We start from the raw sequence: 13,825 nt of genomic DNA on the forward strand, positions 1-13,825 counted from the left end.
CATATGATTGAGTGTAGCCTGGCCCGGAGTGTGAAGGTGAACGGAAAGGCTCTGGAGCAACGAACCGCCCTTGCTGTCTCTGCCAGGCCGGTTCCCCTCTCTCCACTGGGATTCTCTGCCTCTAACCCTGTTACAGGGGCTGAGTCACTGGCTTGCTGGTGCTCTTTCATGCCGTCCCTAGGAGGGGTGCGTCACTTGAGTGGGTTGAGTTACTGACGTGATCTTCCTGTCTGGGTTGGCGCCCCCCTTGGTTTGTGCTGTGGTGGAGACCTTTGTGGGCTATACTCGGCCTTGTCTCAGGATTGTAAGTTGGTGGTTGAGGATTACCCTCTAGTGGTGCGGGGGCTGTGCTTTGGCAAGTGGGTGGGGTTATTCCTTCCTATTTGGCCCTGTCCGGGGGTTTCTTCGGATGGGCCACAGTGTCTCCTGACCGCTCCTGTCTCAGCCTCCAGTATTTACTGCCAGTAGTTTGTGTCGGGGGGCTAGGGTCAGTTGGTTACCTGGAGTACTTCTCCTGTCTTATCCAGTGTCCTGTGTGAATTTAAGTATGCTCTCTCTAATTCTCTCGTTCTCTCTCTTTCTCTCTGAGAACCTGAGCCCTAGGACCATACGTCAGGACTACCGGGCATGATGACACCTTGCTGTCCCCAGTCCGCCTGGCCTTGCTGCTATTCCAGTTTCAACTGTTCTGCCTGTGGTTACGGAACCCCTACCTGTCCCAGACCTGCTGTTTTCAACTCTTAATGATCGGCTATGAAAAGCAACTGAGATTTATTCCTGATTATTATTTGACCATGCTTGTCATTTATGAACATTTTGAAAATCTTGGCTCTCTCTAATTCTCCTTCTCTCTTTCTTTTTCTCGGAGGACCTGAGCCCTAGGACCATACGTCGGGAACCGGCCGTGGTGACTCCTTGCTGTCCCCAGTCCGCCTGGCCTTGCTGCTATTCCAGTTTCAACTGTTCTGCCTGCGGTTATGGAACCCCTACCTGTCCCAGACCTGCTGTTTTCAACTCTTAATGATCGGCTATGAAATGCCAACTGAGATTTATTCCTGATTATTATTTGACATGCTTGTATTTATGGAAATTTTGAAAATCTTGGCTCTCTCTAATTTTCTCCTTCTCTCTTTCTTTCTCTCGGAGGACCTGGGCCCTAGGACCATGCGTCGGGACTGCGCCCGTGGTGACTCCTTGCTGTCCCCAGTCCGCCTGGCCTTGCTGCTATTCCAGTTTCAGCTGTTCTGCCTGGCGGTTATGGAACCGCCACTGTCCCAGACCTGTTGTTTTTCAACTCTTGATGATCGGCTATGAAAAGCCAACTGAAAATTATTCATGATTATTATTTGACCATGCTTGTCACTTATGAACATTTTTGAACATCCTGGCATAGTTCTGTTATAATCTCCACCCGGCACAGCCAGAAGAGGACTGGCCACCCCTCATAGCCTGGTTCCTCTCTAGGTTTCTTCCTAGGTTTTGGCCTTTCTAGGGAGTTTTTCCTAGCCACCGTGCTTCTACACCTGCATTACTAGCTGTTTGGGGTTTTAGGCTGGGTGTCTGTACAGCACTTCGAGATATTAGCTGATGTACGAAGGGCTATATAAAATAAAATTGATTGATTGATTGATGGTTCCTGCCTTATGCTTTCTGTCTAGGACCCTGATCCCTGGTCTTTGGTAACTACTGTACATGCTAGTGTTTTGTTCAACCAAATCCTGACCTCTGTCATGTCATGTCATTACCCTGAGTGCTGAACCTAATCCTATGACACGTGAACATATGATGAGACCCTAGGGATTAGGCACTCACCTTTTAGTGGGTGTGGCCATAGTGGAGTTTCCTGCAGTTTGATTGGATATCAGTGGGGTCACCAGGGATACGGAGCCATGTTCTTCATGATCAATCTTACACTGCTTGTAGATTGTCTGAAAGGTCCAAACAAACACACAGACAAAGGAACATAAGGCCCTAAAAATTGTTAAAGACTCCAGCCACCAAAGTCATAGACTGTTCTCTCTGCTACCGCATGGCAAGCAGTACAGATGCACCAAATCTGGAACCAACAGGAACCTGAACAGCTTCTATCCCCAATCCATAAAACTGCTAAATGGTTTAGTTAAATAGTTAATTAAATAGCTACCCATACTATGTGCATTGACCATTTTTGCACAAACTTTGACTCATCACATACACTGCAGTTAGTCACTTTATTCCTAGTTATATGTACACATCTACCTCAATTACTTCGTACCCCTGCACATTGACTTGGTACTAGTACCTTGTCTATATAGCCAAGTTATCATTACTCATTGTGTTTCTATTATTTCTTTATTTTCTTTCTCTCTGCATTGTTGGGAAGGGCCCGTAAGTAAGCATTTCACTGTTAGTACACACCTGTTGTTTACGAAAAATGTGACAAATAAAATTGTATTTGATATCAGTAAGGTCTGCAAACACACAGACACACCAAGTTACTGGTCACCATTTTCATCCAAGTTAGGTGTTTCTTGAAAAAGGGAATGGATAAGATGGGGTTTTGGTGATGAAAGAGGGCAATAGTACTAACCGTGCTGATGTCCAGAGGAAGAATGAAGACGATGAGGAAACACAGGTACCAGGCCAGCAATGTACCAAACAGCACCATCCTCTGCTGCTTACGGAAGTCTGCATAGCGATGCAGCAGGAACAGAGCCAGGAAGAACACCACCACTATCTCAATGCCCAGCGCAGCCCCACTCATCCTGACTGCCTCTCTTATTGCTCTCGAAACCAGCAACACAGTCACTAAAAAGAGAAATATGTCAAATAAATCCCAAGACTATTCAATAGATGGGTGTAAAAGAAAAAAAATCACATCACAAAGTAATATTGCATGGTCTAAACAAATATGTGTATGTACTCCTAAGAGACAAGTAGCTCTTCTTTTGAAAGTTTCAGGCAGAGCATCATTCTCACTGAGTGACACACACTCCCCTCCCCCTCTGTCAATTACTTGAGAAAATAATGAACCCATTTTCATTGGCTTCCAAAGCCACGCGTAGTCTCCTACAAAAGACCTATTGGTCTGTCCGAGTCTGAAAGGGTCTTTTGTTTTGCTCCAAAGGAGCATGATTAAATGAGAATGGGAACATTCTGCTCTACATAAAACAAACGTTTACAATAACACAACCAAAGAAATGGCATGAATGAATATGATTGTGGTAAAACAATGTCATAATATAAGCCATTGCAGGGCCAGCTAATGTACTAGACTGTGACGACCTAAATTTCAGAACCCGACACCCTCAGCACACAGGGGGACAAACACCTACCTGGAGGTGACAGCAATCCCTCCCCCTTATGCCCCCCTAGACAGAACTACGACAACATAACCAACAAAAACTGGTCACAACTCCTGCAGCTCTGTCAGACGCTGGTATGTACATAGTCAATGGTAGGCTTCGAGGGGACTCCTATGGTAGGTACACCTATAGCTCATCTCTTGGCAGTAGTACTACTTTATCACTGACCCTAACCCAGAGACTCTTAGAGCTTTCACAGTCAGTCCACTGACACCCCTAATAGATCACAGAAAAGGCACACTATTTGAACATAGCTTTGCTCAATCATGAGTCATCAATGCCAAAGGAACTTAATAATATTAAGAAATGCTATAGATGGAAGGAAAACAGTGTGGAAATATGCCAAAAAACAATAAGGTAACCAAAAATTCAAACCCTAGACAAATGGTTTGATATAGAATGCAAAAACCAAAGTAAGAAATTGAGAAACCTATCTAACCAAAAACATAGACACTAGTGATGCACCGATATTCAATATTTTCCATGCCAAAAAACCCGATACCGATACCCGATATTTAAAAAAAATTCAGCCTTAAGCATTCGAGTCCAGTTAAATAGTTAACACACACACACGGACGCAGCGGTCTAAGGCACTGCATCTCAGTGCAAGAGGTGTCACTACAGTCCCTGGATCGAATCCAGGCTGTATCACATCCGGTCGTGATTGGGAGTCCCATAGGGCAGCGCACAATTGGCCCAGCATCGTCCGGGTTTGGCCGGTGTAGGCCGTCATTGCAAATAAGAATTTGTTCTTAACTGACTTTCCTAGTTAAATAAAGGTTAAACACACACACACAACCACACTGACCAAAAAGTTATTTTGTTGGCACCTATTTCTTTCACTTACTTTCTGTGCTGTTTCGTTGTTAATTTGTTCAGTCGTTTCATTCTCAACCATTTCTATGGAACGCCGTTTGGGTCTTTGTGTGTCAAAAAATATACTATTTAACACTATTTGACGTGTCAAATAAGCTTGTTGACCAATCAGGACCTGAATATGACTGCTCGTCACATAAAAAATTAACAGGTTCATACATTTTTTACATAGTTACTACACATTGATTACACTATCACTCGTATTTCATGTCACAACGATTCATCGATACGTATGCTATGATGCTGGTAAAGTTGTCTCACGCACTTACAGTGCTGGTCATWAAAAAAAGCTAGTTCATGGATGCAAACAATGTTCTTCCCCAAAAACATAGCAAATCGACAATTTGTTTCAGTGGCTTTTGTTAGCTAACTAACTATATAGCTAGGTGTCATCATCTAAAATAACCCTAATTTATAAGACAGTTCTTATTTGATTAACGGTGGTCGGACACATCTATGTGAAGCTAGCCACAATAAGGATAAGCCACAATATTGTACTTTGCAGTTAGCCTTCGAAATAAAAGTTTGGCATAATTCTACTATTTATATTCATTTGCATTACTGTCAATGACAAACTTGTATTTTGAAATCAAACTGAAAATTTCACTATTGTGCCTAATCCTTATTGTGGCAAGCTTCACAACACATAACCAAGTCCGGTCGAGCAACACTAGCCAGATGAAGCTAGCCGCCTGCTTATAACGTTAGCTTTGGGCAACAGGGTTAAGTAGTTGGCTAGCTATGTATTTTCATGAACTGAAGTTCAATTTCAATAGTCGAACAACAAGTGGCAATCTAGCTAATACTTACTCACAAGGATTCCTAAATCCTTGCTAAGAATAATGAAAATGACTGCAGGTTCTACTGGTCATTGTTTTCAGGCTAGTTGTATTGGTGCTAGCTAGGTACCAAGCTAAAGCTAGCTACCCCAGAAGTTGCGATAGAACAAATGATGCTTTTACCAACGCAGTATTGTAAACACATCATTCGTGGCCGGTGTTTGCTTGTTTGTACAGCTTTGACAGTGCTACTGTATATTTTTTGACACGCAAAGACCCAAACCACGTTCCATAGTATGCATGTTGTGAAGCTAATAGCAGTGACCCTATTACTGTGTAACTCCGGTAGGGCAACATCTGAAAAATAGCGCAGTGTGGTAGTGTGTACCGGTGCTCGACCAGTCGGCGAAAGCCAACATCACCCACAACAGAGAACGGTTGATTGTCAAGGGCAATGAATTCCATTATCTTGGCGTCAATGGATTTTGCCTTTGAGTTGTCTCGCTGAAATGTTGTTACTCTTTCAAATGACTGCTCGATCCACACAGCAGACATTGTGGGCTAGTTTAGGAATGCTGTGTTGCACGTATAGCGCAAAATTTTACGTGGCTTCATTACATCATGTACCTACGTTATATAAGTATGCACGTCAGCTTTGACATCAGTTTTGCACATCGGGACGTTAAACTAGACATCGGCCGATTCCGATATGTTCACCGATATATCGTGCATCCCTAATACAGACCCAGAAAAACTATGGCAAATCACTAAAACAAAAAGGAAAAGCACGTCAGAAATCATCTCAATGTAATTTAAGAACCTAACCACTTGGAAAACACTAAACAAACAACACGAAGAGTTATCTATCCAAAACGGAGATGTATGGATAAACCACTTCTCCAATCCTTTTGGCTCTATAACAAAGAACAAACAGCAAAAACATATGCATGATCAAATACAAATCTTAGAATCAACTATTAAAGACTACCAGAACCCACTGGATTCTCCAATCACACAAAGAACTACTGGACAAAATACAAACCCTCCAACCCAAAAAGACATGTGGGGTTGATGGTATCCTAAATGAAATGAAAAAATATACAGACCACAAATTCCAATTGACTATACTTAAACTCTTTAACATCATCCTCAGCTCTGGCACCTCAATATTTGGAACCAAGGACTGATCTCCCCAATCCACAAACTTGGAGACAAATTTGACCCCAATAACTACCGGGGGATATGTATCAACAGCAACCTTGGGAAAATCCTCTYCATTATCATTAACATCAGACTCATACATTTCCTCAGTGAAAACAATGTACTGAGCAAATGTCAAATTGGCTTTTTACCAAATTACAGTACGGCTGACCATGTATTCACCCACGCTTTGTTGATTTCAAAAAGCTTTCAACTCAATTTGGCATGAGGGTCTGCTATACAAATTGACAAAACATATGACATCATAAAATCCATGTATACAAACAAGTGTACGGTTAAAACTGGCAAAAAACACAGACGCTTTCACACTTGTTAAACAATAAAAATGAATCTAATTTCACAGGCTAATGCTTAATTTGCCTTGGATGTTTTTACCACGTTTGGGGCCCCTTTGAAATAATACTTAACAGCAGCAAACAACCTATCAGAAATGCTAGCTAGCAAACATAAGCAAACCACGACTTACACACAAGCTATGTGGCTACTACGTATTCACCACGTACACCCTAATTGACAAACAAACTAAAACGGCTAAAATTGTGCGGCTAAAATGGTCAAAAAACACACATTTCTTTCCAGTGGGCCAGGGGGGTGAAACAGGGATGCAGCTTTAGCCCCACCCTCTTCAACATATATATCAACAAAATGGCCCAGGGCACTAGAACAGTCTGAGTTAAGACTCTGCATGGAGAATTTTGCAAAAATATTCTCAGTGTACAACGTAAAACACCAAATAATGCATGCAGAGCAGAATGCTTATGCTCAAAATCCAGAAAAGAGCAGTTAAATTCTAAAACCACCTATAAGGAAGCGATTCCCAAACATTCCATAACAAAGCCAGATCTGGCTCTCAAGAGAAGACAGGCTATGTACACACTGCCCACAAAATGAGGTGGAAACTGAGCTGCACTTCCTAACCTCCAACCAAATGTATGACCATAGAGACACAGATTTCCCAGAGCCACAAAGAAATAGAAAACAAATCCAATTTTGATAAACTCCCATATCCACAGTGTGCAATCACAGCAGCAAGATTTGTGACCTGTTGCTACAAGGGCAACCAGTGAAGAACAAACACCATTGTAAATACAACCTATATTTTATATATTTTCCTTATGTACTTTAACTAATTGCACATCATTACAACACTGTATATAGACAACTACATTTGAAATGTCTTTATTATTTTGGAACTTTTGTGTGTGTAATGTTTACTGCAAATTCTTTATTTTCTCACATTTGTTTATCTATTTCACTTGCTTTGGCAATGTAAACATATGTTTCCCATGCCAATAAAGCCCCTTAATTTTAAATATAATTGAAATTGAGAGAGATATCACCAGTGTAGGGTCATTACAGTAACTAAAGAAATGTAAGCCCATGTAAGAATTCACTCAAGTTAATTGAGCAAAGACAGCAACACCTTGCTTGCTACGGTAACTCACACAACGTATTTAGCTGGTATGGTAGTTAAATCAATAACAAACGAGCAAAGACGCTTTCACACTTGTTAAAAAACAAAAAAATAATCTAATTTCACAGGCTAATGCTTCATTTGCCTTGCCCTTGGATGTTTTGCCGCGTTTGGGGCCCCGTCGAAATAATACTTAATAGCAACAAACGACCTATCAAAAATGCTCGCTAACATAAGCGAACCACGACTCGCGAACACACAGTGTTGCTGGTACGCTTAATTATCTCACCATTCGACTGTTAGGGATCCAGCCAAAATCACAGTACCACAGTTATGATATTGTAAAATACAGCTACCGTGTACCATGGAAGAATTAGCGTCACGTCCTTGGTTCTTCCTGGTTTGCGTAATGGCAGCCGGGGATGATGGGTAGTGTATGCGTTTCTAAAACGTTAGTGCTATCCAGAATCCTTGAGCCTTCCCTAGCCTGCTACCTTGGACCTTTATCAACAAGACAGGCTTACCTACTGCGTGCTTTCTCGCCTCCTTTTGATTTTGGTCAAAGTTGATCGAGGAGATTCGTCGAGGATAGTGAACGTGAATACGCTTGCATGAAATGAGATGGTCCTTAGGCAAAATTATGTTTACAGGGGTGGATCCCATATTGTGATCAAAACTAATGAAATTAGTTGTGCAAGACATTTTATAGATAAAACAATATGGGGGTTTGGCAGATTTCCAAATTCTTCCGTTGGAGGATATACATGGATATACATGAACTACTTAAGTCGTTTTTTGGGGTATCTGTACTTTACTATTTAGGACAACTTTTACTTCACTACATTCCTGAAGAAAATAATTTACTTTTCACTCCATATATTTTCCCTGACACCCAAAAGTACTCGTTACATTTTGACAGGAAAATGGTCCAATTCACGCACTTGTCAAGAGATCATCCCAACTGCCTCTTATCTGGCGGACTCACCAAACACAAATGCTTTGTTTGTAAATTAATGTCTGAGAGTTGTAGTGTGCTCCTGGCTACCGGTCTGGTTTGCATAATATGAGGAATTTGAAATAATTAATACTTTTACTTTTGATACTTAAGTATATTTTAGCAATTCCATTGACTTTTGATACTTATGTATATTGAAAACCAAATACTTTTAGACTTTTACTCAAGTAGTATTTTACTGGGTGATTTTCACTTTTACTTGAGTCATTTTCTATTAAGGTGTCTTTACTTTTATTCAAGTATAACATTTGAGAACTTTTTCCACCACTGCCTATGTGACTACTAACGAATTGACACAATCCTCGACTACTCAACCTTTCCAAGTTATGGAGGGAGGATGGAGGATGGTCTTTTTTCCAAATGAGAAAACCCCCTTGCTCCAGCCAAACGCCACGCCCACAGACATTCATTTATTCTCCACAATGAGTCTGGATCTGAGTATCTCCCTGACACTTCACCGAATGCCAACACATTTGAGGCCGTCTGATTGGTCAGAAACCGATGAGTTGGGCCAGGGCCAGAACACACATGGGTAAAGCAGTAGTTTGAAAATGTGTCATTGGCTTTGATAATCTGATTGGTTAGAGACGATTGTTTTGTACAATGCCCCTCGTGCCCCTCGTCACCACAGACAACTTCAATGATGGCAGTCTCAGACTAAAGTATACTGAACAAAAATATAAATGCAACATGCAACAATTTCAACGATTTTGCTGAGGTACTGTTCATATAAGTGTAACGGATGTGAAATGGCTAGCTAGTTAGCGGTGGTGCGAGCTAATACCCTTTCAATCGGTGACGTCACTTGCTCTGAGACCTTGAGGTAGTGGTTCCCCTTGCTCTGCAAGGGCCGCGGCTTTTGTGGAGCGATGGGTAACGATGCTTCGTGGGTGACTGTTGTTGATGTGTGCAGAGGGTCCCTGGTTCGCGCCCGGGGCGAGGGGACGGACGTAAAGTTAAACTGTTACATAAGGAAATCAGTTAATTGAAATAAATAAATGATGCCCCATCTATGGATTTCACATGCCTGGACGGGGGCGCAGCCATGGGTGGTCCTGGGAGGGCATAGGTCCACCCACTTGGGAGCCAGGCCCAGCCAATCAGAATTATACTCCTCCGCACCCCCCCCTCTGACGATCCCGCAGGTGAAGAAGCCGGATGTGAAGGTCCTGGGCTGGCATGGTTACACGTGGTCTGCGGTTGTGAAGCCGTTTGGACGTACTGCCAAATTCTCTATAACAGCATTGGAGGTGCCTTAAGGTAGAGAAATTAACTTTACATTCTCTGGCAACAGCTCTGGTGAACATTCCTGCAGTCAGCATGCCAATTGCACGCTCCCTCAAAACTTGAGACATCTGTGGCATTGTGTTGTGTGACATTTTAGAGTGGCCTTTTATTGTCCCTAGCACAAGGTGCACCTGTGTAATGATCATGCTGTTTAATCAGCTTCTTGATATGCCATACCTGTCAGGTGAATGGATTATCTTGACAAAGGATAAAAATGCTCACTAACATGGATATAAACACATTTGTGCACAACATTTGAGAGAAATAAGCTTTTTGTGCATATGGAAAGTTTCTGGGATCTTTTATTTCAACTCATAAAACATGGGACCAACACTTTACATGTTGCATTTATATTTTTGTTCAGTGTATTAAGCTAACAACAGAGCAGTGGAAGGACAACCCGTGAACTGGGGATGTTACGTGTTGTCTTACCCAGTCTCCCTTGCAGGATCACCACGTGCGGCTCTCATGAGTCACAAGATGGCGGGTACACCCGAATGGATGTTGGACTTGGAGTCAGTGGAACCCACTGGTGAAAGAGAGAAGACACTCTCTGTACTAGTGAGTTTTGGTGCAGAGTTTATACAAGATGAAGTCAAGTTAGGATGTCTCAGTTTTTGTCCCGAATCCATTACAGTTTTTTAGGTGTCAAGCTTATGGTCATGTGGAAGCAGTGTGTAGAAGGGAAATTCCTAGATGTGAGAACTGTGCTGGAGGACACGAGACAAAAGAATGTCTAGTATTGGTGGAAAAAGTTGTGTGTGTAAACTGTAGGGGTACCCATGGTGCTGGAGATCAGAGGTGTCCGGTGAGAGAAAGACAGGTTGAGATTGCCATGATCAGAGTAGTGCAGAAGGTGTCATATGCTGAGGCTGCAAACCAACTGTCCTATTTTGTTTGCTTTTTCGTATTTTGTACATAATGTTGCTGCTACCGTCTCTTATGACCGAAAAGAGCTTCTGGGCATCAGAACAGTTACTCACCTCGAACTGGTCAAAGATTCTTTCTCAAGACCAGGCCCAAATCCCTGTCATTTGCGTGAAGAAAAGACAGAGAAAAAAGGGGCGGAGGTTGGGGTGCCTTGTGAGAATTCGTAGGCGAGTGAGTAAACCTTCACTACCATCCGTAATACTGGCCAACGTGCAATTATTGGAAAATAAACTGGACGATCTACGATTAAGACTATCCTACCAACAGGACATTAAGAACTGTAATATATTATGTTTCACGAGTCGTGGCTGAACGACGACACAGATAATATAGAGCTGGCTGGGTTTTCCGTACATCGGCAGAACAGAGCAGCTTCGTCTGGTAAGACATAGGGCGGGGGGGTGTGTCTATTTGCCAATAACAGCTGGTGCGCGCCGTCTAATATTAAAGAAGTCTCGAGGTATTGCTCGCCTGAGGTAGAGTACCACATGATAAGCTGTAGACCACACTATCTACCAAGAGAGTTGTCATCTATATTATTCGTAGTTGTCTATTTACCCCCACAAACTGATGTTGGCACTAAGACCGCACTCAACGAGCTGTATAAGGCAATAAGCAAACAAGGAAATCCAGAAGGGGCGCTCCTAGTGGCCGGGGACTTTAATGCAGGCAAACTTAAATCCGTTTTACCTTTCAACCAGAGGGGGAAAAAACTCTTGACCACCTTTACTCCACACACAGAGACGCATACAAAGCTCTCCCTCCCTCTCCATCCATTTGGCAAATCTGACCATAATTCTATCCACCTGATTCCTGCTAATAAGCAAAAACTAAAGCAGAAAGTACCAGTGACTTGCTTAGTACGGAAGTGGTCAGATGACGCGGATGCTACGCTACAGAACTGTGTTGCTAGCACAGACTGTAAGATGTTCTGGGATTCATCCAATGGCATTGAGTAGTATACCACCTCAGTCACCGGCTTCATCAATAAGTGCATTGACGATTCCATCCCCACAGTGGTAGTGCGTACATATCCCAACCAGAAGCCATGTACTGCATTAAAGGCAACATCCGCACCAAGCTAAAGGCTACAGCTGCCGCTTTCAAGGAGCGGGACATTAATCCGGACGCTAATAAGAAATCCCGCTACGGCCTCAGACGAACCATCAAACAGGAAAAGCGTCATTGCAAGACTAAGATTGAATCCTACTACACCGGCTCTGATGCATGTTAGATGTGGCAGGGCTTGCATACTATTACAGACTACAAAGGGAAACCTACAGTAGTTGCGAGATGCCCAGTGATGTGAGCCTACCAGACAAGCTAAAAACCTTTTATGCTCGCTTTGTGGCAAGCAACACTGAAGCATGCATGAGAACATCAGCTGTTCCGGACGACTGTGTGATCACTCTCTCCGTAGCCAATGTGAGCAAGACCTTTAAACAGGTCAACGTTCACAAAGCCGCTGGTCCAGACAGATTACCAGGACGTGTACTCAAAGCATGCTGGACCAACTGGCAAGTGTCTTCACTGACATTTTCAACCTCTCCTTGACCGAGTCTGTAATGCCTACATGTTTCAAGCAGACCACCATCGTCTCTGTGCCCCCAAAAAAAGTGAAGGTAAGCTGCCTAAATGATTACCGTCGCATAGCACTCACGTCGGTAGCCATGAAGTGCTTTGAAAGGCTGGTAATGGCTCACATCAACACCATCATCCCAGAAACCCTAGACCCACTCCAATTCGCATACCATCCCAAAAGATCCACAGATGACGCAATCTCAATCACACTCCACACTGCCCTTTCCCACCTGGACAAAAGGAACACCTATGTGAGAATGCTGTTCATTTACTACAGCTCAGCTCAGCGTTCAACACCATATTGCTCCATGGTGCTCAGCTCAGCGTTCAACACCATAGTGCCCACAAAGCTCACAAAGCTCATCACTAAGCTAAGGACCCTAGGACTATTTTGTTTTTTTACGTGTTATTTCTTACATTGTTACCCCAGGAAATCTTAGGTTTTATTACATACAGTCGGGAGGAACTATTGGATATTAGAGCAACGTCAACTCACCAACATTACGACCAGGAATACGACTTCCCCGAAGCAGATCCTCTGTTTGGTCCACCACCTAGGACAATGGATCGGATCCCAGTCGGCGATCCAAAACAACGGCGCCGCAGAGGGGGCAGACGTAGCGGTCTTCTGGTCAGGCTCCGTAGATGGGCACATCGCGCACCGCTCGCCGAGCATACTACTCGCCAATGTCCAGTCTCTTGACCACAAGGTAGACGAAATTCGAGCAAGGGTTGCCTTCCAGAGCGACATCAGAGACTGTAACGTTCTTTGTTTCACGGAAACATGGCTCACTCGAGACACGCTATCGGAGTCGGTACAGCCACCTGGTTTCTTCACGCATCGCGCCGACAGAAACAAGCATCTCTCTGGTAAAGAAAAAGGGCGGGGGTGTATGGCTTGTGATTAACGAGACATGGTGTGATCATAACAACATACAGGAACTCAAGTCCTTTTGTTCACCTGACCTAGAATTCCTTACAATCAAATGCCGACCACATTATCTACCAAGAGAATTCTCTTCGATCATAATCACAGTCGTGTAAATTCCCCCCCAAGCAGACACATCGATGGCCTTGAAAGAACTTCCTTTGACTCTATGTAAACTGGAAACCACATATCCTGAGGCTGCATTTATTGTAGCTGTGGATTTTAACAAGGATAATCTGAAAACAAGGCTCCCTAAATTTTATCAGCATATCGATTGCACGACCCGGGCTGGCAAAACCCTGGATCATTGTTATTCTAACTTCCGCGACGCATATAAAGCCCTCCCCTGACCCCTTTCGGAAAAGCTGACCACGACTACATTTTGTTGCTCCCATCATATAGACAGAAACTAAAACAGGAAGCACCCGTGCTCAGGTCTGTTCAACGCTG

General features: G+C 43.2%; 1 protein-coding gene across 3 annotated transcripts in view; it reads right to left on the reverse strand.

Annotated features, from left to right (window-relative positions):
• The window catches only part of LOC111982154 (G-protein coupled receptor-associated protein LMBRD2B), a 28,188-nt gene extending 20,099 nt beyond the window's left edge, over window positions 1–8,089 (reverse strand). Inside the window, exons 1-3 of one of the 3 annotated variants that reach the window (XM_024013761.2) lie at window positions 7,998–8,089; window positions 2,570–2,787; window positions 1,813–1,928 (exon numbers count right to left, since the gene is read on the reverse strand). In XM_024013761.2, coding sequence (XP_023869529.1) covers window positions 1,813–1,928; window positions 2,570–2,743 — 290 coding nt within the window. In that variant the 5' untranslated portion in view covers window positions 2,744–2,787; window positions 7,998–8,089. Of the gene's footprint in view, window positions 1–1,812; window positions 1,929–2,569; window positions 2,788–2,902; window positions 2,964–7,923 lie in introns of those variants that run through there. The other 2 variants (XM_024013760.2, XM_024013759.2) reach the window with 2 other exon arrangements.
• Between the last annotated feature and the right edge of the window lie 5,736 nt (window positions 8,090–13,825).

This window comes from Salvelinus sp. IW2-2015, linkage group LG20, assembly GCF_002910315.2.
Source record: "Salvelinus sp. IW2-2015 linkage group LG20, ASM291031v2, whole genome shotgun sequence".
In the NCBI taxonomy this organism is placed as follows: domain Eukaryota; kingdom Metazoa; phylum Chordata; class Actinopteri; order Salmoniformes; family Salmonidae; genus Salvelinus; species Salvelinus sp. IW2-2015.